The sequence below is a fragment of the Macaca mulatta genome, chromosome 3, assembly GCF_049350105.2.
Source record: "Macaca mulatta isolate MMU2019108-1 chromosome 3, T2T-MMU8v2.0, whole genome shotgun sequence".
In the NCBI taxonomy this organism is placed as follows: Eukaryota; Metazoa; Chordata; class Mammalia; order Primates; family Cercopithecidae; genus Macaca; species Macaca mulatta.
In genome coordinates this window covers 34,518,433-34,545,888 of record NC_133408.1, presented here as the reverse complement: position 1 = coordinate 34,545,888, position 27,456 = coordinate 34,518,433, and the positions used below count along the sequence as shown (strand labels likewise).

General features: G+C 57.5%; 1 protein-coding gene across 3 annotated transcripts in view; it reads left to right on the top strand.

Annotated features, from left to right (window-relative positions):
• Positions 1 to 27,456, top strand: part of PRKAR1B (protein kinase cAMP-dependent type I regulatory subunit beta) — a 482,327-nt gene that overhangs the window by 424,431 nt on the left and 30,440 nt on the right. For all 3 annotated transcript variants that reach the window (XM_028845428.2, XM_028845426.2, XM_028845427.2), the window contains 3 exons: positions 8,565 to 8,723; positions 20,411 to 20,471; positions 25,513 to 25,634. In XM_028845428.2, the coding sequence (XP_028701261.1) occupies positions 8,565 to 8,723; positions 20,411 to 20,471; positions 25,513 to 25,634 (342 nt within the window). The remainder of the gene's footprint in view (positions 1 to 8,564; positions 8,724 to 20,410; positions 20,472 to 25,512; positions 25,635 to 27,456) is intronic.

Below are 27,456 nucleotides of genomic sequence, written 5' to 3'. Positions count from 1 at the left end.
CATCCCCTCCACTCTGGGTCCTGGTGTCACCTTCTCCCCTGCCCTCTCCACTCTGGGTCCTGGTGTCACCTCCTCCCTCATCCCCTCCACTCTGGGTCCTGGTGTCACCTTCTCCCCTGCCCTCTCCACTCTGGGTCCTGGTGTCACCTTCTCCCCTGCCCTCTCCACTCTGGGTCCTGGTGTCACCTTCTCCCCTGCCCTCTCCACTCTGGGTCCCGGTGTCACCTCCTCCCCCACCCTCTCTACTCTGGGTCCCGGTGTCACCTCCTCCCTCATCCCCTCCACTCTGGGTCCTGGTGTCACCTTCTCCCCTGCCCTCTCCACTCTGGGTCCTGGTGTCACCTCCTCCCTCATCCCCTCCACTCTGGGTCCTGGTGTCACCTTCTCCCCTGCCCTCTCCACTCTGGGTCCTGGTGTCACCTTCTCCCCTGCCCTCTCCACTCTGGGTCCTGGTTTCACCTCCTCCCTCATCCCCTCCACTCTGGGTCCTGGTGTCACCTTCTCCCCTGCCCTCTCCACTCTGGGTCCTAGTGTCACCTCCTCCCCCATCCCCTCCACTCTGGGTCCCGGTGTCACCTCCTCACCCTTCCCCTCCACTCTGGGTCCTGGTGTCACCTTCTCCCTCATCCCCTCCACTCTGGGTCCTAGTGTCACCTCTTCCCCCATCCCCTCCACTCTGGGTCCCGGTGTCACCTTCTCCCCCTTCCCCTCCACTCTGGGTCCTGGTGTCACCTCCTCCCCTGCCCTCTCCACTCTGGGTCCTGGTGTCTTCTTCTCCCCCATCCCCTCCACTCTGGGTCCTGGTGTCACCTCCTCCCTCATCCCCTCCACTCTGGGTCCTGGTTTCACCTTCTTCCCTGCCCTCTCCACTCTGGGTCCTGGTGTCACCTTCTCCCCTGCCCTCTCCACTCTGGGTCCTGGTGTCACCTCCTCCCCCACCCTCTCTACTCTGGGTCCCGGTGTCACCTCCTCCCTCATCCCCTCCACTCTGGGTCCTGGTGTCACCTTCTCCCCTCCCCTCTCCACTCTGGGTCCTGGTGTTACCTCCTCCTCCATCCCTCTCTACTCTGGGTCCTGGAGTCATCATGTCACCTCCTCCCCTGCCATCTCCTTCCTGGATGTTTATTGAGTGCCTGCTTTATGCCTGGCACTTGTGATGGGGAGGACCTGGTGCCTGCTCTGGTGTGGGGGAGGTTGTGGCTTAATGGTGGAGAGGGACCAAGAACAGGAAATTAGCCAATGAATGTCCTGACCGTGGTTCTGCCCCTCCTGTCCCCTCTGCTCTCATTCCTGCTCTGCCTCACGAACTCCTACGCATCCCACAAGACCCCGCCAGGCCCAGCTCATCTATCTGCGGCTGGGCTTCGATAGATACTGACCTTGACAGATGACCAGGGACCAGGCCTCCCCGCAGTGGGCCTGGGAGCCCCATAGGTCCCCACGGAGGCCTTTCCTCCCCTGTGGAATGCCTCTCCTCTTTTGTGTCTCCCGATGTCATTCACATCTCCAATTAAATTCCAAAGACATCTTCAGGGTGCCAGTTTGCATCAGCAGAGCTTGGGGTTGAGGCCACCCACAGGAATTCTGTTTTCCACATTCTTTACTTCTCCTAAATGAACAGATGTGGAAGAGACAAACCCTTTACCCAGAATTCCCTCATGGAGGCTGAAACCCACATGGGGCGCCGAGGATGTGTTCCCGCCTAACTTGTTGTGTCTCGAGGAGGGTGGTGGACGGGTCAGGACCGCGTGGACTCGGGACTCAGAGGACCCAGGCTGTGTTCTTTGCTGGCCGTGACCTTTGCCCAGGCCCTTGTGTGGCTGAGCCATGCCATTTCCATATTACTCAGAAAAACGAACAGAGCTTACCGCTGCCGGGGAGACTGAGATAACCCTCCTGAGGTTCTGCTCTTGGCACCTGCTGTAGGGTGATGGGGCCTCTGTCCCCGCGGCTCCTGTGCGCCTTCGTTCAGGAACCCATTGGCCGCCTGGCAGCTTCCCTACCCCATCTCATGTCCCCAACACACGCACCACAAGAGCCTTGTTGGCCCTGCAGAGGAAACGCCCACCACCCATGCCCCAGGCTTGTCCTAATCCTCAGTATGCGTGGCCACCCTCCTGCCCCCGCATCAGGCCCCAGCCGGCAGCGTGCTGAGGACTTCCTGGGAGAGGCGAGGGTGTGAGGGGCTGGGGGCTGGGACTGCCAGAGGGATCAGGTCCCCGTCTTTCTGCTGTTGGCCTCCAGGCTCCTGGGAGCCCCACCTGGGCCAGGACCTCAGCAAAGGGGCTGGGAGGTGTTGCTGTCCCGGCCGACCTGGCACTCGGCGTCTTGGCGGGACCTCCTCCTCCTCCTTGCACCCACCTCTCCACCTCTGAACTCAGTGAGGCATCTCCCTTCCCTGCGTCCTTCCAGCAGGACAGACCCCCCTCCCGGCTCCCCCTGCCACCGTCTGTAACTCGTACATGTAACTCGTACATGACAGGGCAGTGGGAGAGGCCGGTCCTGGAGCCACTTCAAAGCAGCGACCGTTTCCTCCAGCCCTGAGCTCACAGCATCCCCTCCCAGCCCCGGCCCTGGCCCGGTTAGCGTGGGGTCGGGGCTGAAGCCTGAATGGAGGGGAGATGGTTTTCTCTCAGACGCGAGGCGTCGTGGCGTCCTGGCTGGCTTCTTTCCAGGCTCAGGGACGTTGGGAGGCGATTTTGAGAAAGGAAAGAGTGAGGTCACCCTGGTGTAACTGGAGTTCCCCAAATATATTATCCTGGCAAATCCCTCCCCTTCCCCCTCCCCGCCACCGCCCGTCCCTGCCCCTTCCCCAGCCCTGGGTCAGGCACAGAGTCAGCTTTAAGGCCCCTGCTGGACCCGGCCCGCCAGAGCCAGGATGTCTGAGCCCCGTGGGTGGATGCCCGCTTCCTGGCTACAGGCTAATGTGGGACGGCCGGGCCCCCCGCGGGAAACGACTGTGACTTGTGGGGACCATACCCTGAGTCCCGGGCGGCTGTGCACGAACACCAAGCACCTCTGTCAATCTCAGATTTTCCAGCCAGGGCAGAGGTGGGCGGCAGGGAGTGCCCGGCGGGGCTGGGTGGGGCCAGGCACAGGAGCTGCCTGCGGGGGCCCCCTGTGATGTGGGAGGCCCTTCGCCTGCAGGGTAAACCCGCAGGGCCCGTGTGGGTGAAGCCCACATTTAAGGAAATCAAAGGATGCTCAGTCAGGAATCTGGAATAAAAAAGTGGCATGTCGGGTAGCCCGGGTGAGTTATGGGCATATGTATTATAATAATTACTGTTATTACAGCCCCCAGGGGAACAGCCGCATGGCAGCTCCAGGCAGCCCTGTCCAGCTGCTGTGTGAACCCTGGTGCTGTGTTTTGTTTGCTGGTTTCTCTCAGTTGCCTCCCTGGGGCGATGAAATGGATATACCCCGGGTTCGGGGCTGCAGGACTAGGGCTACCCGGGGTCCGAGTGGGTTCCTGAGGCTAGCGGGACCCTGGTTTTATTCCGGGTGGCGGGAAGGGATGGCCGGTTGCCGTGGGCATGTCACTGCGCCCGGCCAAGTGCCCGAGGCCCAGCAGGAAGCCGTCCTCTGAAGGACCCGGCCCTGACCCTTTAAGCCAGCAGGGCTTGGAGGTGGACGTCACCCGCTTCTGCAGGGTGGACACTGCCCTCTGACCAGCGGCGCCTCAGGGGGACGGCCAGGTGACCAACTGCCAAGAGCACCAGGTTCGGTTTAAATTATGGTTTTCCAGAGACTCCAAAAGTGCCTGCTGCTATCTGTGTGTTGCCAAGAGCTATAATCCATTTTTCTAAGTATAAAAATATCTTCCAATGTATTTTATTCATGGAACATAGCATTTCTGCTTAAAAGGACACTCAGCTGCTGACTTCACAGGCCCGGGAACGTAGCTCCCTTCCAAGCCCTGTTTGGGGCTCGAGTCTTCCCCGAATTGTTTTCGGGCCCCTGTTGTTCCAGGACTCCCTCCTTCTGCTCCCCATCCCTGGCATCACGTCGACCCCGCTGACGTTGGCCATCCCGGGCTTCCCTCGGTTTCACACAACACGTCTGGGGGAGGAGCTGTTTCTGGGGGGCCAGGTTGCACCGCCAGGCAGCTGGGTGTACCCTGGAGCAGGGTACCTCGGCTTGGTGATCCCAGAGCAGGGCGCCTCAGCTTTGCGATCTGATCGGATGTTATTCAGGGTGTGTCTTGTGTTCTGTGTTTTTACACTTCTTTTTTTATTTTTTTGAGATGGAGTCTAGCTCTGTCACCCAGGCTGGAGTGCAGTGGCGCGATCATAGCTCGTTGCAGCCTTGAACTCCTGGGCTCAAGCAATCCTCCCAAGAAGCCGGGGCTACAGCTGTGCACCACCACGTCCAGCTAATTTAAAAGTTTTTTTGTAGAGGTGGGGTCTTGCTATGTTGCCCAGGCTGGTCTCAGACTCCTGGCTTCAAGCAATCCTTCTGCCTGGGCTTCCCAAAGTGTGTGATGACAGGTGTGAGCCACCACCCTCGGCCCTACTTTAATTGTAGTAAAAGATGCACTTTGATCATTCTAACCATTTTGCAGTTCGGTGGCATTAAGCATATTCATGTTATTTTATTTATTTATTTATATTTTGAGACGGAGTCTCGCTCTGTCGCCCAGGCTGGAGTGCAGTGGTGCGATCTCAGCTCACTGCAAGCTCCGCCTCCCGGGTTTACGCCATTCTCCTGCCTCAGCCTCCTGAGTAGCTGGGACTACAGGCGCCCACCACCTCGCCCGGCTAGTTTTTTGTATTTTTTAGTAGAGACGGGGTTTCACCGTGTTAGCCAGGATGGTCTCGATCTCCTGACCTCGTGATCTGCCCGTCTCGGCCTCCCAAAGTGCTGGGATTACAGGCTTGAGCCACCGCGCCCGGCCTCATGTTATTTTATAACCGTCACCACTGTCCATTTCCAGAATGTTCTTGTCTTCTTAAAATGAGGCTCTGTCCACATTACACACTCCCTGCCCGTGCACCTGCCCCAGCCCCTGGCACACCCACCCCACCATCTACTTCTAAACACAGGGTGAGCAAGTGAAGGTGGGCGGGGGCAGGGCAGAGCCGGGTGTGAGCTCAGCGCTCAGCCAGAGAAGCTGCAGTGATGGTGGAGTGTAAATGCTGCCCCGCAGGGGCATCGTTTCTTCTTTTAAAATAAAAGAAGGCGGCCGGGCGCGGTGGCTCAAGCCTGTAATCCCAGCACTTTGGGAGGCCGAGACGGGCGGATCACGAGGTCAGGAGATGGAGACCATCTGGCTAACATGGTGAAACCCCGTCTCTATTAAGAAATACAAAAAACTAGCCGGGCGAGGTGGCGGGCGCCTGTAGTCCCAGCTACTCGGGAGGCTGAGGCCGGAGAATGGCGTAAACCCGGGAGGCGGAGCTTGCAGTGAGCTGAGATCCGGCCACTGCACTCCAGCCTGGGTGACAGAGCGAGACTCCGTCTCAAAAAAAAAAAAAATAAAAGAAGGCGTGCGCCGTGGGTCACGCCTGTAATCCCAGCACTTTGGGAGGCCGAGGCGGGTGGATCCCCTGAGGTCAGGAGTTTGAGATCAGCCTGGCCAACATGGAGAAACCCTGTCTCTCCTAAAAATGCAAAATTAGCCGGGCGTGGTGGGGCAGGTGTCTGTAATCCAGGAGGCCGAGGCAGGAGAATTGCTTGAACCTGGGAGGCGGAGGTTGCGGTGAGCCGAGATCGCACCATTGCACTGCAGCCTCAGTAACAAGGGCGAAACTCTGTCTCAAAAAGAAAAAAAAAGGGAAGAGAAAACAAAAAAAACTGAGGCACAACAACAAGAAGTAGCCCCTATGCGTACCAGCGGGGGTGGGGCCCGCACTGTGCCGGGAGCGGTGACAGTGACCAGTGTCCTGAGAAGGATGGCCCCTTTGTCCTCCGGGCGGCCGAGCACAGTGTGGCCCTGGCCGTCTGTGGGACCCGCACAATGGTTTCCTCTGAGGCTGCAGACGGAGCTCTTGGAGGCCATGGGCTTCTCCAGGCCTCACGGGCAGTGTGTCCAGGCCCAGCTTCCTCGGGTCCTGCCTGAGGCCACAGCAGCCATGGATCCCCCTTTGGGGCAGAACCCCAGAAAGGTGGGAGGTGCGGCCGTCCCGGGCTGGCTCTGTGCAGACTCACCCTTCTCTGCTCCCAGGGCCCCCGTGCTCTTTGCCAAGGGAGGGGAGTGTCCTGCCACTTGCCTGAGCAGCCATTCGAGAGGGGCCCCTGAAGGGGCAAGAGGCTCACTCACCTCCTTGGGCATAAGATGTCACCCGCCTCCCTGGCTCTCCCGTGTCAAGCAAACTCCTGCTGACCTCAGGTTCACATCTTCTGAGTCCACACTGCTCTCATGGCTCAGCAGGAGGCCCCTGCATGGGAACAGAAGTGTGGAGGGCGCTGGAGGGCGGGGCCCCTGTTGGAATGGTGTTTAGTGTGGAGGGTGCTGGAGGGTGATGGTGTTTGGTGTGGAGGGTGCTGGAGGGTGATGGTGTTTGGTGCGGAGGGTGCTGGAGGGTGATGGTGTTCCGTGTGGAGGGTGCTGGAGGGTGGTGGTGTTTGGTGCGGAGGGTGCTGGAGGGTGATGGTGTTTTGTGCGGAGGGTGCTGGAGGGTGATGGTGTTTAGAGGGTGCTGGAGGGTGATGGTGTTTGGTGCGGAGGGTGCTGGAGGGTGGTGGTGTTTGGTGCGGAGGGTACTGGAGGGTGATGGTGTTTGGTGCGGAGGGTGCTGGAGGGTGATGGTGTTTTGTGCGGAGGGTGCTGGAGGGAGGGCGATGGTGTTTGGTGCAGAGGGTACTGGAGGGTGACGGCGTTCGGTGCAGAATGCCTGCTGACGCTGAGCCAGCGGCGAGTGCCACCCCAGGCGTGCATGTCAGTATGGGGATGCTCCTGGCTGCACAATGTGCTGTGCACCCTGGAGTCCGTCTGCCGCAGCACGGACAGACACTGTGAGACCCACGGGGTGAGCTCCGGATCCCTCTGGGGAAGAGTCCCCTGGGAGTTTGTGGAGCCCCCCCCCCCATCTGAGCGATATGAAACTCACCGGGCTGCACACGAGGTGGACACGTTCCTATTTGCAAGTTCTGCCTCCATAAACTGGTTTTTACAAAAACTTAGGCAACGTGGGAGTGTCCGCCATAAGGTGGGAGGCCAGACTGTGCCCAGAGGCCATCCCAGGCCCTTCCCCAGCTCCGGGTCCCCTTTGAGAAGCAAGAGGCAGAGGTTCTGGAGGGCGTTCTCTGAGGTCCCCTTGCCCCTAAAATGCTGGAGTTGCTGCCCCCTCCACGTATCCCTGCACGCCCAGGTGGGCGCTCCCTGGCTCCGTGGATGAACGGCTGTCTTCTGATTCCTGGAGGGGATCACTGGGGGGAAGCTGGTGCTTCTTCTGCCCTGTATTCCTGCTCTAGCCACCCTCCAGGAGCTGGGGAGCCTGGCGGGCCAGGTGGAGGTGATCGCCACATCCCCGCCAGGTGGAGTCTGCCTTTGCTCAGTGGTCGTCCCTGTGCCCACGAATGTTCGTGGTTGACCAGTTCTCCCCAGCGCTTGCTTGCACCTAATTGTGGAGTTACACCTGCGTGGCCTTTTCTTTCAGAGAGAAGACTCTGTGCCTCAGTTATTATCCAAATAATGAGTCATTGATTTCAGTAAGAATTGATTCCATGATTCATCGCAATCCATTCTTTCCCGATATGCAACCAGTGGGAACTGCTTTGCCAATGGGAACTATTCTTTAAGCTCATTGACACACAGGGGGCATAAAGCACGTATTGTGTCAATTTATAGTAACTGAATCTGCATAATCACTGCATAATAAACAATCTGCACTATTCTTGCACGGACCCGACTGTGATGGTCAATGCATAGTAGGCGCCCTGTGTGGGGGCGGCGGCCCACGCGGGCTGAAAGGGAATCTTGTCTGGGCTCCTTCCCAGGCGCAGCTCGGCTTCGGTGCCCAGCCATAGGGCACCCATTCAGACTCCAGCCCGAGGAGCTCAGGCCCTGCCCGTAGGGAGGGAGACCCTGGCAGGAGAGGTCTGCACTTGAGGCCGCCCAGCTCCGTCAGGACCCCGTGGTGTGTGCCGATGGAGGGGGGACAGAGGAATGGCCTGGGGTGGAGAGGAAGCAGATGGGGCCCCAGAACAGAGCCCCGTGGGGATCACAGGCTCCTCATGGTGCAGCTAGGGAAACTGAGGCCCAGACAGGCTAAGTGAGAAGCTGATGAATTGAATCAGACACTGCCTGGGAGGCAGGCTGGGGACCGGGTGCTTCCGCCTCTGGTGTGGTTGTCTCATCGGCACTGGCGGCTCGGGGCCTTCCTGCCGTGGGGGTCTGATGCTGTCCCACTGCGGCTCCCAGCACTGCTGGGGTTGGGGTGGGCACTGGGGTCCACAGGCCCATTGCTGGGGAACGCAGGGTTCTGCCCACAAGCAAAAGGATTTGTGCCCCGCCCTGCAGGAACCCCTTTCTGGAGAGAGCTAAGGGGGGCCTTGCTGCCCGGGGTGCAGAGGAGCTTACCCTGCCTGGCCCTTGTGACACTTCTCTCTCTCGCTCCCCAAAGGTGTACGTGAACGGAGAGTGGGTGACCAACATCAGCGAGGGAGGCAGCTTCGGGGAGCTGGCGCTTATCTACGGCACCCCCAGGGCCGCGACCGTGAGAGCCAAGACGGATCTCAAGCTCTGGGGGATCGACCGGGACAGCTACCGCCGCATCCTCATGGTGAGTTGGTGCCTGAGCACAGAGAGGGCCAACACCTACCTCGGCCAGGCGTCCCTGGGAACCCTGGCTCTATTCAAGGTGGGGACGCACCTGGAGAAAAGTTGCTTTCCAGCCTCCCTGACAGATCTGGCCTGTGAGAGGAGTGGAAAGGGGTGGAGGGATTCTGGAAGCTTCTTAGAAGATAGGCAGGTGGCCGGGGAGGCCCCTTCACTGTCCTCCCCTTTCTCCTTCCCACTGTCTGGACTGTGGTCGTGATGGCTGGTGCTCCAGCTGCCATATTGGGCCAGGAGGTGACTTGGAGTGTGAAACCCACTCGCCATGGTGGCAGAGCAAAGAGGTGTGAGGCGTGGCTGCCTGCTGACACGGTGGCTGCTCACCCCGAGGCTTCCTGTGTGTGGGGACTGACGCTTGGGCTTTTAGCTTTTTTTTTTTTTTTTTGTATATGCAGCCAAATGTACTCTGAGCCATGTACCCTGTACGGTGTGTGCTGTGTGCACACGCGTGTGTATGCCTGTGCTTGCCGTAGGCGGTAGGGGCCTATGGGCCAGTTTAGCTGCCACGGCTGGTGTTTGCAGGGGCTCCTGGAGGTGAGCGCTTGGGGAGCCGGGGGAGGACCCTTTCCAGGGAGAGAACCGTCTACGCCCTCCCTGCACACATGCCACCTGCCAGGCCCTGTTCTGGGTGCAGGTCCGTGGGGATCACAGGCAGGGCACCTGGAGTCTTGTCCTGGTGGAGGTGGCCATGAGCACCCAGCCCCAGAGGACAATGCCTGCGCAGAAGGACCACGCTGAGAAGCAGGTGGAGGCAGACAGAGTGGTGGGCGGGGCTGCTGTTCCGTGGAGGGGCCTCAGAGACCCCCTGATAAGGCGGCATTGAGCAGAGCCTTGGGGCAGGACGCCTGAGTGCCAGAAGCAGCTCAGGACTGCTAGCGTTGAGGGACAGCAGCACAGGCCTGGGCCGGGGCTGCGGAGCTGTGTGGATGAGGAGGCCTTCCCAGATGGGGCAGTGAGGTGTTGTCCAGAGAGGGCGGGGAGGGCTCCAGGCTGGGGACCTGCAGCCTCTGCAGGAATCATGCTGTCAGAGTGCACGGGAGCCATGGTGGGAGCTTGAGAGCAGCAGTGACCAGAGCTGACGTGGGCCCAGTTCCCTGGGCCAGCTTGGGGCCATCCAGTGAGGGTAGCCTGTGAGGCCATTTGTCCTGGGAAGCTCTGGGCCTGCCACAGTGGTCTTGGGGTCCCCTGATGGTCTGCAGTACCCTTGTAGTTTGGGGTCCCCTTGTGGTTTGGGGGTCTCCTCATGGTCTAGGGGATCCCCTCATAATTTGGGGTCCCCTCATGGTCTTGGGGTCCCCTCATGGTCTGGGGGAGTCCCCTCATGATCTGGGGGTCCCCTTATGGTTTGGGGTCCCCTTTTCATCTAGGGGGTCTCCTCATGGTCTGGGGGATCCCCTCATAGTTTGGGGTCCCCTCATGGTCTTGGGATCCCCCATGGTCTTGGGGTTCCTTCATAGTTTGGGGGGGGTCCCCTTATGGCCTCAGGTCTCGTCCTCAGCTCCTTCTGTCCCATCGCTGGGCAGAGGCCTCCAGGGGCCAGCACCTGTGGTTTGGGCGGCCGCACCCCTCCACTCGGTCCTTACCCAGCCATGACTGCCGGGCTGGGGTCCCCTGAGCTGGTCGGGGGTGACGCAGCAGAACCTGGTGGCAGTGGGCTTATTGCCGAGGCAGCCCCGGACAGCGTCTGCTCCGAGCCCTCTCCTTCCGGGCCTGGGGTCCCGGGGTCCAGCCCGGCCGAGGAGGGGGTGAGCCAGGTGGGTGTTGCTGGGGTCCTCGGCCTCTCCTCCATCCCCTCCCTGGGATGGTTCCCTCCACTCCGTGCCCGAGGCCTGCCTGGGCCGGTGTGATTCCTAAGGAGGGAGCCGCAGTTCCAGGACGCCCAAGGGGAGGCCTGGGGAGAGTCCTGTGGGATGGTTTAGGACAGAGCCCCGTGAGCTGGGAGAGCAAGTGCAGCCCCGGGTTTCCCTCTCAGGAGTGCGGCCTCTGATTGGGGAACGAGGATTTGATGGTCATGGGCCGAGACCATGTCCTGCTGGTGCCGGCCTGTCCTGGCCCACGGCGATGCCGGCTCTTGTGTTTTGTGGATGGCGTGTTTGCACAGTTTTTGGGACCGCTGTTTCATCAGGCTCTGCCCCTCATGAGCTCATCATTCATGCATCTATGGGACATTGCTTGGGTGCCCGCCCTGGGCCTGGGGCTCCTGCACTGCTGGGGATACCTCAGTACACAGAGCAGGTGAGATGCAGCCTCCTCAGAGGAGTCCCATGTTCTCTCTTCTGTCTGAACCCGCTCACTCCTGCTTTTACCGGGAGGCCTCTGTTGCCGCCTGGGAGGGGTCCCCTGAGACCCTCCCTCCGAGAGGGGCTGGAGTGGTTTTGGGGCAGGAAGAGGGCACAGCGGTTCCCGTCTCCTCTGGGCGCACCTGGCCCGGTGTTGCATAAGCCGTTTCCTCGCCATCCTTGACGCCCTGTCGCTCCCGGCTGTGGGATTTTTGTGGTTGGAACCTTATATTCAGGGAAGTTCCCAAACCGCGGAGGGAGCTGGCGCTTCCTCTGTTTTAATTTTGGGTCCTGTGAGCTAAGAATAGCTGGCCGCGCAGGGCCGGTTTGGACGGGAGCACTTGCAGGATGGTGTCTGTTTCTGTCTCGGCCCCGAGCTCCTCACACTGCTCCTGTTTCTGCCTTAGCCCCGAGCTGGGACATGGGGGGATGCGGGGGACGTGGGAGACCTGGTCTGGTGTCTCCAGGAAGCGGATCACTGCCCGAAATGTGAACTCTGACTCCAGTTTAGGATCCCAGAGTGTCTGATCTGGGAGGCTGCTCCCTCCACTGCTTCCCGTTTTATCCGAGGAAGGATGGGGTTGACCCCACCTCTAGGCTCCCAGGCAGGGGCCCAGCCTGGAGCCAGCACTCCCCAGACTTGCTTTTTCTTTCTTGCTTTTTTGCTTTTTAATTGTTTTGAAACAGGGTCTCACTCTGTCACCCAGGATGGAGTACAGTGGTGCAATCTTGGCTCACTGTAACCTCCGCCTCCCCGGCTCAAGCCATCCTCCCTCCTTAGCCTCCCGAGTAGCTGGGACTACAGGCGTGTGCTACCACGCCCAACTAATCTAAAAAAATTGGTTTTTTGTAGAGACCGGGTCTCACTATGCCATCGAGGCTGGTCTCGAACTCCTGGACTCAAGTGATCCTCCCGCCTCAGCCTCCCACAGTGCTGGGACTATAGGTGTGAGCCACTGTGCCTGGCCTGGTTTTTCTTTCTTGTAAGCTTTGGGGTCGTCTGTTCACCCTGATCCTTACCCAGGACCCCAGTGTTTGGAAGCAGTGGATATAGAATTCTGAGGTGGAGGCTGTGCTGGGGTATCCAGAACCCACCTGCCTGGGCAGCCCAAGACCCCCTTGGAACCTGAGTCTGGGGCGGAGGTTGGACCCTCCCTGCCCCTCAGCCCCCGCTGACCGGTATCCAGAGTGACCCCGCACAGCCAGTGGGGCCAGGAGAGTACGGGGCTTCTCCGTTTCTCAGCACAGGCAGTTTGTCACTTGTAGCCTTGAGGATGCTGCTAAGGTCACGGAGGGTCCCCGAGCCTTGACCCGGGCTTGGTGCCCTACAGTGTCCATGTGAGGCCATGGCAGCCCGGGAGGGCCTGTGTGCACCCTCACTCAGGGGCAGGACGGCGGGCTCAGGAGCTCTGAGGCAGATGTGACGTGCTGAGGGTCCCACAGTGTGCACGTGGGGGACCCTGATCCATGGGGGGACCAGAGCCGGGATCTGCCTGGCATGTCTACCTCACGAGGCCCAGGCAGGAGGGAGAGTGGGCGCTGTTCACAGCTCGAGACCCCCACTCTGCCTGCCTGGGCCTCTTCCTCTTCTCACTGGCCCTGGGGTCTGCCATGCTGGGTTCCACAGCGGTGCCTTCAGACTGAAGTTGCTGCCCCCACAGCCGTGCGTGGGAGCCGGGACTGGCTTTCTGGTGGGCTTCACCTCACGGCTTTGGGGGTGTGTGGCTGTGGCGTGACTCTGCTCCTCCCAGCTTTGAAGTGCGAGGGGATGAGGCCATGATGCAGCCATCTGGGGCCATTGTGGGGACAGCCAGGCATCACCAGCCATGTCACCCCACTGTCAGTGCGTCTGCAGGCTGCAGAAGGGGCCAGTCACGAGTGGCTGCTGTATGTATTTTTATTTTCCATTTTTTTTCTGTTAATAGAGGTGAAGTCTCGATATGTTGCCCAAGCTGGTCTCTCACGAGCTCAGGCGATCCTCCTGCCTTGGCCTCCCAGAGTGCTGGGATTACAGGTCTGAGCCGCTGCACCTGGCAGCCGCTATCAATGCTCCAGTTTTCCAGGCTTTCTGTGTGAAGGTGCTGGAGAGATCCCCAGGCCCCTGGAGGGCTGTTGTCCACCCTGCTGCCACCCAGGCCACAGCTCTGACACCTCCAGCTCCTGGGGTGTGGAGGGGACAGGGACATTTTTGGAGACAGCGGGGGGAGGGGGGTTGGGGGGCGACTGGGGCCTCCCTTCCACCTCTGCTTCTGAAGTTTGGTCGGACTCCTCGTTACAGAGCTGTGGGAGCCGAGGCCAAGCAGGTGCTGGCGAGACGGGGCAGAACTGAGACTGCGACCCAGGCCCTGTGCCCCCGGGCTGACTCCTGGGAAGTGGGTGGGATCGGTGTTAGGAAGCCACTTCCAGGCCCCCCGCCCTCCCTGTGCTGTGGGCTTGAGGAAGCCTCGCACCTGGAAATGGGGGTCACCTGCCTCCTCCCACACAAAGCCCCCCTTGGGGATGCCAGCAGACACACTCCTGAGCCCTCATGTGGGGGTCCCAGTGCCCACCAGCCTGCTCAGAGGTCAGCTCCCAGCCCCGCCTCACTGACCGTCTCAGCCACAGAAGGAACATGATCCCAAAAGGGGCAGCCTTTGGGGCCGGGCCCTCCCCCGGGGGCCCCTGGCAGCCTTCAGCTGTCTCCCCACTGCGAGAGATGGATGGGCGCACGCGGCTTTAATGTCTGAGGTTCCCTGGGCAAAACACGCTTTGCATTCCTCCGGCTGGGCGTAATTGCTGGGCAGTCAGTGTGAATTATAAATTATTTTTCAAAAGAAGTGCTTTTTTCATGGCTGGCGGAAATCTAAAATGGCCTGGGCTGGGTCATTGCGCCTGCCGCTGCCCCGGGCGTCCGGCCCGCTCTCCGCTCTCTGGGGCAGACACGCGGCACTTTTTCTGCTGCCGACAGGCCTGGGCTTGGCGTTTCCGAAAAGACCGTTGTCACTGAGGAAGCCCCGTTTGTTCAGGCACCCGCAGTGGGCGGAGAAGTGCTGTCTACTCTGTCTCGGTCTTGGGCCAAGTTCCTGAGGTTTTCTCGGACCTCCTGGGCTGTGGACTTTTGCCACAAAGAGGGGACCTTGGGGAGGGCTTTGGCGGAAGATAGGACACCCCCAGGCCTCTGAAATCGGGGCTCGCAGCCATTTTAGTGCTGCTCTGACCTGGAGCTGATGGAGAAACTGAGACCCGGGTATGGGGAGGGCCTGGGTTCATACCTGTACTTCCTGCATCTGCGTCTGCTGTGACTTGCAAGGCCTGGGGCTGTTTTCTCCCCAAGTGCCGGCCTCTTGGGGCCCCGCCCCCACCTTGCTGGTCTCTTGGTCCCCTGGACTGGGCACGCCAGGGCCACACATTGGAGTGGCGAGGTCAGTGTCGCCGGGCCGGGTTTCCGGTGGCTGCACGGGCAGCTGTGCCAACCAGGCCCGCAGCCATGGTCAGCTCTGCGCTCTGAGCCGCGGCTCTTCTCCTCTCCTGCACATGCCTTGGACGACAGAGTCCCACCGTGCTGTGCTGATGTGTGTGTATTTCAGGACAGAGTCCCCTTCTGGCTCCACACCCTTTACCGGGCCGGGGGTGCTCAGGGCCGTGGGAGCCGCGCTCCTCTCAGAGTGTCCCAGAGGGTGCGGGGCTGCACAGCAGAGTGCCAGAGCCACCTCTGTCTTCTGGTCTCCAGGCACCGGGGGAGGCAGGACCCGGGGACCCAGGTCGCTGACATTTCCGGTTCTCTCTGCGTGATGCCGGGCCCCTTCTCCCTGCAGCAGATTCTGTCTGAAAGCAGCCCCGTGCCATGGAACACGTCCAGAGCTGCCCCAGCTGCCCGACCCTCACAGGGCCGTGGGCTTGGTATTGGCAGCATGAAAGCAACACCCGGGGCCGCACCATCCCGGCTCCTCTCTCTGTCCCGGGCAGCCTGGGCACATTACATGCGCTGAGCTGCACTTCTCCAGTCTCGTGTGAGGATGGAGAATGATGGTGTGTGGTGCCATGCACACAGTAGGTGCTCTGTGGATGCCACTTCTGTTCTTCCAGAGCAGACAAAGTGCTGAGTGTGTGAGTGGAGGTTCAAGGTGACCTTGCTGTCTCCAGGACGGTGTGGAGCCTGGCCGTGCGAGCATCGATTCTGGAACAAGGTTGTCCCATTTCAGTTCTTGGCCTCACCGCTTGGCAGCCCAGGGGGCACAGGCAGGCCGCACCGGCCCTGAGCCTCTGTTTCTTCCCTGGAGTGGAGATGATAGTAGGCCCAGCTGAAGGTGTGGATCTCGGGAGGTGCCTGTTCGCTGGGAAACATTCAGTGTAGTGAGCCATGCTCACCTTCTGGGAGGAGGAGGAATCTTGGCAGTGGTGGAGGCTGCTGAGGACTAGGGCTGGGTCAGCAGCTGTTTGCACGGGTGTCTAACCTCATTTCTGAGCTCAGGGACCTGACATCCCCCTGCAAGTCAATGGGAGGCAGACAAGGGCCAAGGTGGATGTGGCACCAGTGGAGCAGTGGTGAGGAATTTGGGGGGACAGAGAAGGAGCCCAAGCCAGAGACACAGGGAACAGCTGCTCATTTCAACCACTCTTGTCACGGGGAAACCGAAGACCAGACAGGACAAGACTAGTCCAAGGGTATGAAGGGTATGGGGAGTCATGGGCAGGCTGGGGTCGGAATTGCAATGTCCTGACTTTCCCCATCAGCACACTTTCATGTACCCAGTAAGAACCACTACCACCATCATCATTGCCACCATCACCACCGTCAGCACCATCATCACCACCATCACTATCACCCCTGCCATCACTGTCATCATTGCCAGCATCACTACCATTATCACCACCATCATCACCACCATTATCACCATCACCATCACCATCACTATCACCATCACCATCATCACCACCACTATCACCATCATCACCATCACTATCACCATCACGATCATCACCACCATTATCACCATCGCCATCATCACCATCACTATCACCATCACCATCATCACCACCACTATCACCCCTGCCATCACTATCATCATTGCCAACATCACTACCATTATCACCACCATCATCACCACCATTATCACCATCACCACCACCATCACCACTGTCACTATCCTCACCAACATCACCATCATTGCTACCGTTATCACCATCACCATCCTCACTACCACCATCATTATCACCATTATCATCACCACCATCACCATCCTCACCACCATCACCATCATCACTACCATTATCACCATCACCATCCTCACTACCACTATCATTATCACCATCGCTGTCACCATGATCACCACCGTTATCACCATCACCATTACTGTTATCACCATCCTCACCATCACCATCCTCACCATCACTATTCTCATCACCACCATTCTCACCACCGTGAATATCACCATCACCACCATCACCATCCTCACCACCATCACCATCATCACTACCATTATCACCATCACCATCCTCACTACCACCATTATCATTATCATCATCAACATCCTCAATACCATCACCATTATCACCATCAGTATCATCATAACCACCGTCACCATCATTATCACCACCATCAGCACCATCACCGTCACTGTCACCACCATCAGCACCATCACCGTCACTGTCACCACCATCATCACCACTGTTACCATCACTATCCATCACTACTGCTGTCCTCATCACCATCACCATCATCACCATCACCACCACCATCGTCGTCACCACTGTGGCTGTCCTCACCACCATCACCACCATAACCATTAGCAGCAACATAACATTTGTTGAGACTCAGTTCTCATCATGACCCAGCAAGGCAGGGATTTTTATGGTCTCATTTCACCAGGGCACAGTGATGCAGGTGACACATTCAGACCTGAACTTGTCCACGTTGAGTGAACTTCCCACGGTGTCCTCCATGCTGAGGCTCTGGAAAGCAGGGGAGGGTGGGTGTCCTTAGGGTCCTCATCCCCATCATGGAAGTTGGGCTCAAGCCACACCTTTGCTGGGCTCAGTCATCTGATCTGTGAGTGGGAAGGTTGGCGCAGCTCCACGAGTCTGTTTCTGGACATTGACGGAGGCTTGGGAGTGAGTGGGGAGGGCCACGCTACCGGAAATGGCCTGTGCCCATGGGAAAGGTCAGCCTCGCCGCCAGGGTCCAGAATAAGCAACTGGAAAAAACCTGGCCTGAGCCCCACACAAGTCACCGCTGTGCCTCGGGGACTTGTGTACCATTCCTCCCCCATTTCACTGGAGCTTGCATTTTTGTCATAGTTTTCCAGGGACAGGCATTTAGCATCACGTGCCTTTCCTCCAGCCCTTCCCCCTTGAGCTGTTTTCCTTCCGCAGCAATCCGTCTCCCTTCCTTCATTCTCTGCTCCGCTCCTGCAGGGCCTCCTGCCCCAGTAGCTGGAGTCCCGCTCCATCCTAGCCAGGAGGGCTGCACAGGAGGGCTGCGGGCTGCCTCCCCTATGCTCACTGTGTCCCCAGGGCTGCTCTTCCTCACCCCCAACTGTGGAAGGGGCTCTGTGGTGGCCCCTCATTTTCCCATGTGATGGAGCCACTTTTGGTGTGCCCAAGGGGTCCCATTTTAAGGGAGACACAAGCAAGTTTGCATCTGGCTGTGGGTGGCATCAAGAGAAGGGAGAGGGGGCCGTGGGTAGGCGCAGGCCCTGGAGACGGGGCTAGGGCAGACCCCCACTTCACCATGGCAGTGGGTAACTTCAGACGCACTCCTCCGAAGCACTCACCTCCGCGTTCTCCTCCTCCTTGGCCCTCTGAGTTGTGACAATGTGATGGGCACAGCCCTGAGCACAGCCCCTGCCCCTGTCCAGGGCACTCGGTAAACACCAAGTGGTGTTTGATTGCAATTTCTGTTCCTGTGAGTGACTGGAGTGGATGGGAAGATGCTTTGAACAGCACCCCTCAGGAGAAGAAAGTTTGGGGAGACTGACAGGCATTTGGGGGGCTCTTCTGAGTGTCAGGGGTCTTGCTTCTCATGTCCGGCCCATCTCTCTTTCCTGACATCTCCTTCCTACGTACGTTGTTTAGGAGGTGGGATAAATGACCCTCGTTCACCATTGTCCCCAGGCATTGTGGCAGCTGGGAGGGTCCCTGGCAGCTGCCTGCAGGGCTCAGAAGAGTTTATAGTTTTCTATCCTAACCTAGGTTTCCTAGCCTATCCTAACCCTTAGGATTAAATTTTGCTGGATGTATTAGTTAGCTGTGGCTGCGTAACAAATTCCCTGGATGTATCAGTTAGCTGTGGCTGCGTAACAAATTCCCCTCAAACTTAGTGACCTCTGTCAACAATGTTACATTTGTTCCATTTCCCATGGGTCATGGAGGAAGCAGCTGCACGGCTCTGGCCTGGAACCCTCCTCGGGCTGTGGGGATCAGAAGGTTTTATGGGGCAGAGGAGATGTCTGTGGCGGCTTCCCCCCACAGGGCTGGAGGGTGGCTGGAAGGCGCTGCTCCTCCTCTGAGCTTCTCTGCAGCCGAGCGATCCCGGAGAGAGCAGGGCAGGAGCCACAGTATCTTTTACAACCTGGCTTTGCAAATCTCAGACTCATTTCCTTAGCATTCTCTAGTTGCCTCCATCAGCCCTATTCATCATGGTGCAGACCACACAGGGGTGTGGACACCCGGAGGCGAGTGAGGATCATTGGGGGCCGGCTGCTGCCATGCCAGGTGTAACAGAAATACTCAAAATAACAGTGTCTTAAACCACAACGGCTGTTTCTCACGCTCTGGAAGGAGTCCGTCTAGGGCGGGTGCGTTGTTCTGTGGGGCCCGGGGAACCAGCTTTCTCTTACTGATGCTCCTCAGGGGCCCTGGATGGCTGCTGCAGCCCCAGCCATCATCTCCATGTGCCAGACAGCAGGAAGGAGGAGAGGGGAGGGACGTGTTCAGAAACTGCACATGCCACTGTGTCTGTGTGCCCGTGGTCAGCACGTGGTCAGTCGCACAGGTGGGAGGCACCTGGTAAACACTGCTCACTGCGGTTTTCTGTCTCAGGGTGTTATGGGAATTCATGAAACAGCATGTCAGGAAGGAGTAAAATACATCCCCGTTTGACAAATGGAGAGGTGGGGCAGCTTTGGGGCTTTTAGAGCCTGCTCTAGGCTTTCCTTCTTGGTTCTGTGGTTCCTGTCTAGGGTGGTCACTCAGCCCTGCGGAGCCTCAGTTTCTGCCTCTGGAAAATAAGGATAAAAGTATGTTCCCCTCACAGGGTTATCTGTTGCGAGTTCAATGTGGGTCAGCGTGTCCAAGAGCCCCCCTCCCCAGCCTGGAGTGGGCGTTCAACACAGCAGGTTCCCTCCTCCCTCCTCTCTCCACACCCCAGGGGACTTATCCAGGGTTATGGAAAAACCTCGTCACCAGCATGTCATCTCTTGGTCCAGCTCACATCGCGGCATACACCCTACTCGAACACGTGGCCTCTGTCGATGGATGATACCATTGGAATTTCAGCAGAATCGGGCTTGCTGCTGTCCGGGCGGACTGTGTGTCTCTGTTTTCTGAATGTGCGGTGCTCAGTCGTGCCCACCATGTGGCTGCTCTGTACAGTTGTGGAGTTCGTGCACTGTACAAAGGCCCAGGCAGACGGCTGAGAGGGGCTGAGACCCAGGCTGCTTTCTGCGCACCAGGCTGGAGCCGACTGCTTGGAGCAGGGGCCTCATTCCTGTCTGCACCGGGGCCCGTCAGCTTGCTGGGATGTGTGCTTGAAGAAAGGGTGTGTTTTTCTAATTCACATTTATAATCCTAGTTTCTGGAATGAATTCTAATTTCTAATTCACATAACATGGACAGGGCCCTGTGTGTTGGTATTGTATTATTCAGCATGCTTTTCCCAGGGGTGAGGGAAGTCAAGCTTCAATGGGTAAGGATGCAGCCTCAGGCATGGCTGGATCCAGGGTCTCAGCTGATGTCAGCAGCACTCTCCCTTCTGCGTCATGTGCTTGAGTGTCTGTGTTGGCCTCAGTTTCTCCAGATGTGTTTATGAGCTCCCTCCCCTTCATGGCTAGAAACCCGGGTTCAGGCTCTGACTGGCTGTGTGCTCACTGCATGGACCTACCACTGGCCCCGGCTGGGTGGGGAACTCTGCTGCCGGCCAGGACACTTAGCAGCCATGACGGGAGCTTTTCCAGAAGCCCCTCAGGAGGAGGGAGGCGGGGTGCATAGGACACCATGGCAGCTCACACAGCCTTCGGGTCATTGAGGACTTTCGGGACTTGGAATGCTTGGAGGGTCTCCTTAGAAGTTGAGAGTCATTTGGGGAAATCTGGAAACGTCAGGTTGATCCAGGCACAAAGATTCACGTTCTTGTCTGTTTTTCCTTTCTCCCCAACAGGGCAGCACGCTGAGGAAACGCAAGATGTACGAGGAGTTCCTCAGCAAGGTCTCCATCCTAGGTCAGTGGCTGCGCCCCTGTCCGGCTGTGTGTCCCGACATCCGGGTGCCTGCTGGCAACCCCAGCCTCTTCCCCATTCCAAGTGGCTGGCAAGTTGAGTGTTGTTGGTGTTATGGAAGTTTGGGGCGCAGCACACAGACATGCCCACACACATACACGTGCACACATGACACGCACTGTCACTTGCTGGCAAACCCCAAAAGCCCGCCTCCTCTCCCGTGGGCAGGGCTGCCCTGCTTCTCAGCGTCTCTGCCATCCTGTGCATTTCCTGTCTGCTTCTCCCTTTGCTGTCAGAGCCACGCCCCCAGCCTTCCCTCCACGCCGGTCCATGTAGAGCTGAAAGCTGGTGTTGGCTCCCGGTACACTGCGAGCTAGGTGGAGCTGCTTTCCCTGACTCTGCTGGTTCCCTTCTAAGCGCGGTTTCTCTGGGAGCTGTCTCTGCCCTTCCTAGGCCACCATCATCGCTCTCAGTTCCGGGAAGGATAACAGGGCAGGCTGGTGATTCAGGTGCGCCTGGAGCCTTTTCACCTTTGGTGAACCTGCTCAACGGCCTGGCAGGGAAGACGCTGCTGCAACCTGAGTTATACGCGATGGCACCGGCCAGGCCAGTGGGGGCTCCTTGGGCTAGAGCAGGCAGAACCGTGCACATGTGTGTGAGTGTGCGCATGGGCGGTGTGCGTGCGTGTGTGCATGTGTGTGCGTGTGTGCATGTGTGAGGGTGTGTGTGCATGTGTGTGCTCATGAGTGTGCATATGTGGGTGCATGAGTGTGTGCAAGTGTGCACAGGTGTGTGTGTGTGTGGGGGGTGTGTGTAGAATGTGTGCGTGGGTGTGAGTGAATGGGTGTGTGTGCATGTGGGGGGTGTGTGTGCATGTGTAGAATGTGAGTGGGTGTGTGTGCACATGTGTGCATGTGTGTGTGCATGAGTGCATGTAGAATGTGCATGTGTGCATGTGTGTGGGGGTGTGAGTGCATGAGTGTGTGTGCATGTCATGTGTGTGTAGAATGTGTGTGAATGGGTGTGTGTGCACGTGTGTGTGCATGAATGCACATAGAATGTGTGCGTGTGCATGTGTGTGGGGAGTGTGAGTGCATGGGTGTGTCAGTGTGTACATATAGAATGTAAGTGTGTGAGAGGTTGTGTGTGTGTGTCTGTGTGCATGTGTGTGCACACCTGCGTGTGCATGGGTGTGAGTGTGCACGTGTGTAGGTGTGTCTGTGTGCATGTGCGCACACACGTGTGTGTGCGTGGGTGTGAGTGTGCCTGTGTGCACGTATATGTGTGCAGTATGGCTGTGCCTGAGTTTCTTGGGGAGGACTTTGACCCTGTTCTCTCTGAAATCCTTCTGCGGAATGTCGAGAAGGGAGTGTGAGGTTCTTTCGATTGTGGTAAAATGCAGGTCACATCAAGCCGAACATTTTGACCTTTCCTGGAAGCACGTTTCAGGGCCGTCGAGTCCATACATGACGTCGTCGGCCCCGCTCCCATCCCAGAGCCCCATCCTCACCCGAGGCAGAGCCCCATCCCTGTGAGCCATCACCCCCGCCTGCCCTCCCAGCCCCAGTGGCCTCCGGACGCTCCCCGTCTCTGTGGGTTATTTGCCTGTTCGGGATGTTTTGTGGGAATGGAATCACCCATGTGGCTTCATGTCTGGTTTTAATTCTAGTGCCTTTTAAAAAATGTCATACTTGGAAAAACAAAACGAGTTGGTCCCCCAGATTTTATAGGGGCCGAGAGGAGGACATTTGATCCCTATGCGAAATCCCAAACGCAGGGTCTCTGCTGCCCTTCTGGGTTCCTTTTGAGGCGGAGCTGGGTGGTCCGGGCCCTCGTGCCCACCAGGCACCGGGCACTGAATAGTCAGCCCTGTCCCCACAGATTCCTTCATTCCCCAGCACTGTCGAGGCAACGGCTGCTGCAGGCCATGAAGGACGAGACCTCTCCCTGCTCCAGGCGAGCGTCGGTGACCTCCGGCTGGAGGTGGCTTCTTGCTTCCTGCGTCCTGGGCTCTCAGGGGTGGTCAGACGTCCTTGCCGCGTGGCCTCTGTCCGCCCATTTATGTTCCTCTGATTAATGCAGCAGCTGGCAATGTGACCGGCTTCTCCGGGGCCTCCCAGAAGAGTAACAACAAGACACGATTCCCTTTTCCTGCCCAGTCACCATCAGCACAAAGTCCTCCAGAAAGGGCTGGCGGGGCGGTGCCTCCACAGGTGGCTTGGCAGGAGGGATGGCCCTGGACGAGGCTGAAGCTGTGGGCTTCGGCATTCCTGTCCCCACACCGGAAACCTGGGAATGGCGTTTGCGCCTTGGTGCTCCTGGGACTCTGCTTTCTCCTCCTGAACGTGCAGGGCTCGGCCCCCTGGACAGGAGGCCCCGTAGAGTCAGCACGGCCCGCGTGGGAGCTGCGAGTCTGCAGAATTCCAGCTCAGAGCTTGGCGATGGCTTTCCCACCGGGGCAGGTGCACGCAGCCTTGTCCTGTGGCCGCAGGCTGACCTTGTGAGGTGCTTTTTGGGACACTTGGCTGCGTTTATTCTGCATAGTTTTCACAGTGAATGGAGATGGATCCCATCTCTACAAAATAAAAAATTAGCTGGGCGTGATGGTGCATGCCTGCAGTCCCAGCTACTTGGGAGGCTGAGGTGGGAGGGTCACTTGAGGCCATGAGCTCAAGACCAGCCTGGGTAACATAGCGAGTTTCTGTGTCTCCAAAAAAAAAAAAAAAAATTATACAGGTGTGGTGGCTCATGTCTATAATCCCAGCACTTTGAGAGGCTGAGGTGGGAGGATCTCTTGAGCCCAGGAGTTCAAGGCTGCAGTGAGCCGTGATCACGCCACTGCACTCCAGCCTGGGTGACAGAGCAAGACGCTGTCTCTTGAAAAAAAAAAAAAAAACAACTGGGGCCAAAAGTGCCATCTCCCTGTGGTTTCTTCTGTTAGTTTTCATCCAAGATTAATGTAGCCAGGAGATAATTTTTGTTTTCAGAACTCAGAATACTACAGGTTTCAAATGTAATAGAGGAAGCATTTGCTGATCAAATATGTGGAAATGAACTTCCTAACTGCAACTGACTTCTGAAATGAAATGCCTCGTGTGACTGTCCTTGTAAGGAAACCAGTAAACAAAACACTCCAAATTCATATGCTGGTCTCCTTCTGCACCCTGAACACAAACCATAATTGCACTAAAAAAATCACCTGCATCATTTAGTTGCCAGGTGTGCACTGATGTGTTGACCTGCTTGGGAGCACGCCTGGGTTCTGAATTATTCAGCAGCTTCTGTCTGGTACAGACCCTTTTTTTTTTTTTTTTTTTTGAGACGGAGTCTCACTCTGTTGCCCAAGCTGGAGTGCAGTGGTGCGATCTCGGCTCACTGCAACCTCCGCCTCCCGGGTTCACGCCATTCTCCTGCCTCACCTTCCTGAGTAGCTGGGACCACAGGCACCCGCCACCGCGCCCGGCTAATTTTCGTATTTTTAGTAGAGACGGGGTTTCACCGTGTTAGCCAGGATGGTCTCGATCTCCGGACCTTGTGATCCGCCCGCCTCGACCCCCCAAAGTGCTGGGATTACAGGCGTGAGCCACCGCGCCTGGCCGGTACAGACCCTGTTTTTTGGAAGCTGGTCAAGCAGCTCTGGTAGCGGGGGCCTCACCCCACTTCCCTATGCTGCAGAATCTGCCCCGGCCCTGGGGTTTGCGGGAAGCATTTTCCTTTGCAACGTACGGCATCAACAGGGATTTTTAAGGAGAGAAATCTCCCTCCTAACCTAGATCTAAAATAAATGCTTTGCTTTTTATTTTTAGCTTCTGACCTACATAGGTAGCATCTGATTTGTATAGGACAGGAAAGATTTTTAGTGTGTGTGAAAAAAGAAAGAGTTAATCAGGTGATCATTATTTTCTTATAAAATCTGACGTTAGTAATTTTTTTTTTCCCTTCCAAGGGTTAGGGATGAATAAAGACAAGGAAGGGAAGACCTTGTGAGAAGGGCGGAAAGATACATTGAATTTTCAAACATTTAAAGATAAACTTGGCATGGGAATTAAACATTTTGACCTAAAAGAGTAGAAAGTATACTATGCCTTAATCTTACAACGTAAATGCAGTTCCATGTTCTTTGATCAGTCCCCGATGAACAGTGTTTCTTTTGGATGGGCAGTTACCATTCTGAATTATTTTGTTATTCACATTTTTTTTTTTTTTTTTTTTTTTGGAGACGGGGTGTTGCTCCATCTCCCAAGCTGGAGTGCAGTGACATGATCATAGCTCACTGCAGCCTCGACCTCCTGCACTCAAGTGATCCTTTTGCCTCAGCCTCCTGAGAAGCTGGGACCACAGGTGTGCGCCACCATGCCTGGCTAATTTTTTAATTTTTGTAGAGACGAGATCTCACTATGTTGCCCAGGCTGGTCTTGAACTCCTGGCCTTTAAGTGTTCCTCCCACCTCAGCATCCTGAGTAGCTGAGACTACAGGTACACACCACCATGCCTGGCTAATTTAAAACATTTTTTTTTTTGTAGAGATGGGGTCTCATTATGTTGGCCAGGCTGGTTTTGAACTTCTGGCCTCAAGTGATCCTCCTGCCTCAGCCCAAAGCCCACTGTGCCTGGCTTCTGAATTATTTTAAACCACTTAGTAGCCTTTGTGCTTAGCTGGGACTCCATTGTTTGCAAAAATGTAAGCAGCTCTATTCTTTCGAAGATAACAAAAGTATTTTCATACTGAGTTAACCTGGAGTCAGTTTTCACTGTTGGGTATTTACATTAAGCCAGGGATAACTGTCAGAATAGCTCCCTCCGCACCTGGTAAAGAGGGCACATGAGCTGCATGCGTCCGGGACCTGCTGATTGCAAGAAAACCCAGGCCCCCTGGCACAGAGGTGCTGGGGGATAGTGTCACGGCCTCGTCTTATGCAGCTTACTGGTCACGGAGCTGGTGCTTCTGAAGACACCTTTTGGGAAGAGTGGTGGTGGCCCTTGTCTTGGACTGGCCGGGGAGGCGTGAGCCCCAGGATGACCTGTCCTCCTCCTCTCCCCACAGAGTCCCTGGAGAAGTGGGAGCGTCTGACCGTGGCGGACGCGCTGGAGCCCGTCCAGTTTGAAGATGGAGAGAAAATTGTGGTCCAGGGAGAGCCTGGGGATGACTTTTACATCATCACGGAGGTGAGACGTGCTTCCCACGTGGGCGCTCTGGGTGTGTGCTTGGGTGGGGGCACTTCCTACCTTCTCCTCTTCCACTGCCCGCCTCATCCTCCCTCGAGTCAGTGCTGCTCTGTGACCGCACGCCTATCTGGGGCCTCCACGGGGTGGGTGGGCCATGGCCTCACACTCCTGCCACCGAGGTTCCTCCGGTCCTCTAGCATCGAAAGCCTCCCTTCTTAGAAAGGCGGTTGGTGCCTGATCTGCATGTGTGATGAAACTGCATGAAACTGGCCAGGCTCAGTGGCTCACGCCTGTAATCCCAGCGCTTTGGGAGGCTGAGGCGGGTGGATCACCTGAGGTCAGGAGTTCGAGACCAGCCTGGCCAACATGGCGAAAACTGTCTCTACTAAAATTACAAAAATTAGCCGGGTGTGGTGGCGCATGCCTGTAATGCCAGTTACTTGGGAGGCTGAAGTAGGAGAATCGCTTGAACCTGGGAGGTGGAGGTTGCAGTGAGCTGAGATGGCACCATTGCAGTCCAGCCTGGGCAACAGAGTGAGATTCCATCAAAAAAAAAAAAAAAAAGGAAAATAAAAAACCTGCATGAAACCTGCATATAGGGCGTGCAAGGGCGGGAACCTGCACACAGGGTGTGCAAGGGTGGGCAGAGCTGAGGAAGGGAGTGAGGTTGGGAATGGCACCACATCTGCATCCCAGCCGTGGCGTGGCGCCGTGTGTACACAGCAGGTCACTGTCGGGGGCATCGCATACATTTAGGGTACACAGGATCTCTCTATATTATTTCTCACAGCCGCACTCCAATCTACGATGATGGCAAAATTAAAAGTTTAAAAAGACGGTGGCAGCTTCTGTATCTGGACGTAGAGTCATTTTTGTGAGTCATTTTTGCCGTCTCACACCACGGCGCCACCACGGGCAGGCGACAGGTGGCTCCGTGGAGCCCCCGGGACATGCTGGGGCCGCAGGCCACGATGGCCGCACGCAGACTGCTGGGTGAGCTGAGCTGCTGTCCCGAGGACAGGGCAGGAATTCGCGTGTGAACCCCCATTCCGGGCGCTGGCAAGGGACCCCGTGCCTGTGAGCCAGCAGGTGGGACTGGACTCCGGAGGTGGGGCTCGGACACCGGACCTAATTGAGGACTGGCTAAAACAGAGCCAGGGTGCAAGCCGCTCTCCATAGCCACGCCCACCAGCGCACCACGTCAGTTTACCGTTGCCATGGCAACGCCCGGGAGCTCCCGCCCCTTCCCATGGCAACGGCCTGAGGACCCGGAAAATTACCACCCTTAACCAGAGATCTCTGTATCATCCACCCTTTAATGTGCATCTAATTATAAGTGGGTGTAAATGGGACTGCACAGGTGCCCTGAGCCGCTCCCCTCAGCGCTCTGCCTAGTGGGAGCAGCGAGGAGCTGTAACCCCAAACACTGCTGCCTCAGTAAAGCTGTTTAGTCCACCTCCTGCTGGGCCTCGAATCCTTTCCTGGGCAAAGCCAAGAACCCCGGCAGGCTAAGCCCCACTTTGGGGCCCACCTGCCCTACATCACCTGTGCCCCATGGTTATTTGAACTTTGCCCTGCCCGGTTATCTGAAGCCCTCTCCCTTCGGATTAATGCTGGAGGAACCGGGCTGGAACCCCAGGGCCTGCAGTGTGTCCATCAGCCGGAGGCTGTGCCTGGGTCGTGGCTGCCTGAGAGGAATCCCCTCCCCAGGTGGCCCTGGGCAGGAATGAGTGACCTGTCCAGGCTGCGTGCTGACCTGCCCGGCTCTGCAGAACCACACATATGCTCCTGTGTGTCTGACATGTTCCCCACGTGTCCGGCC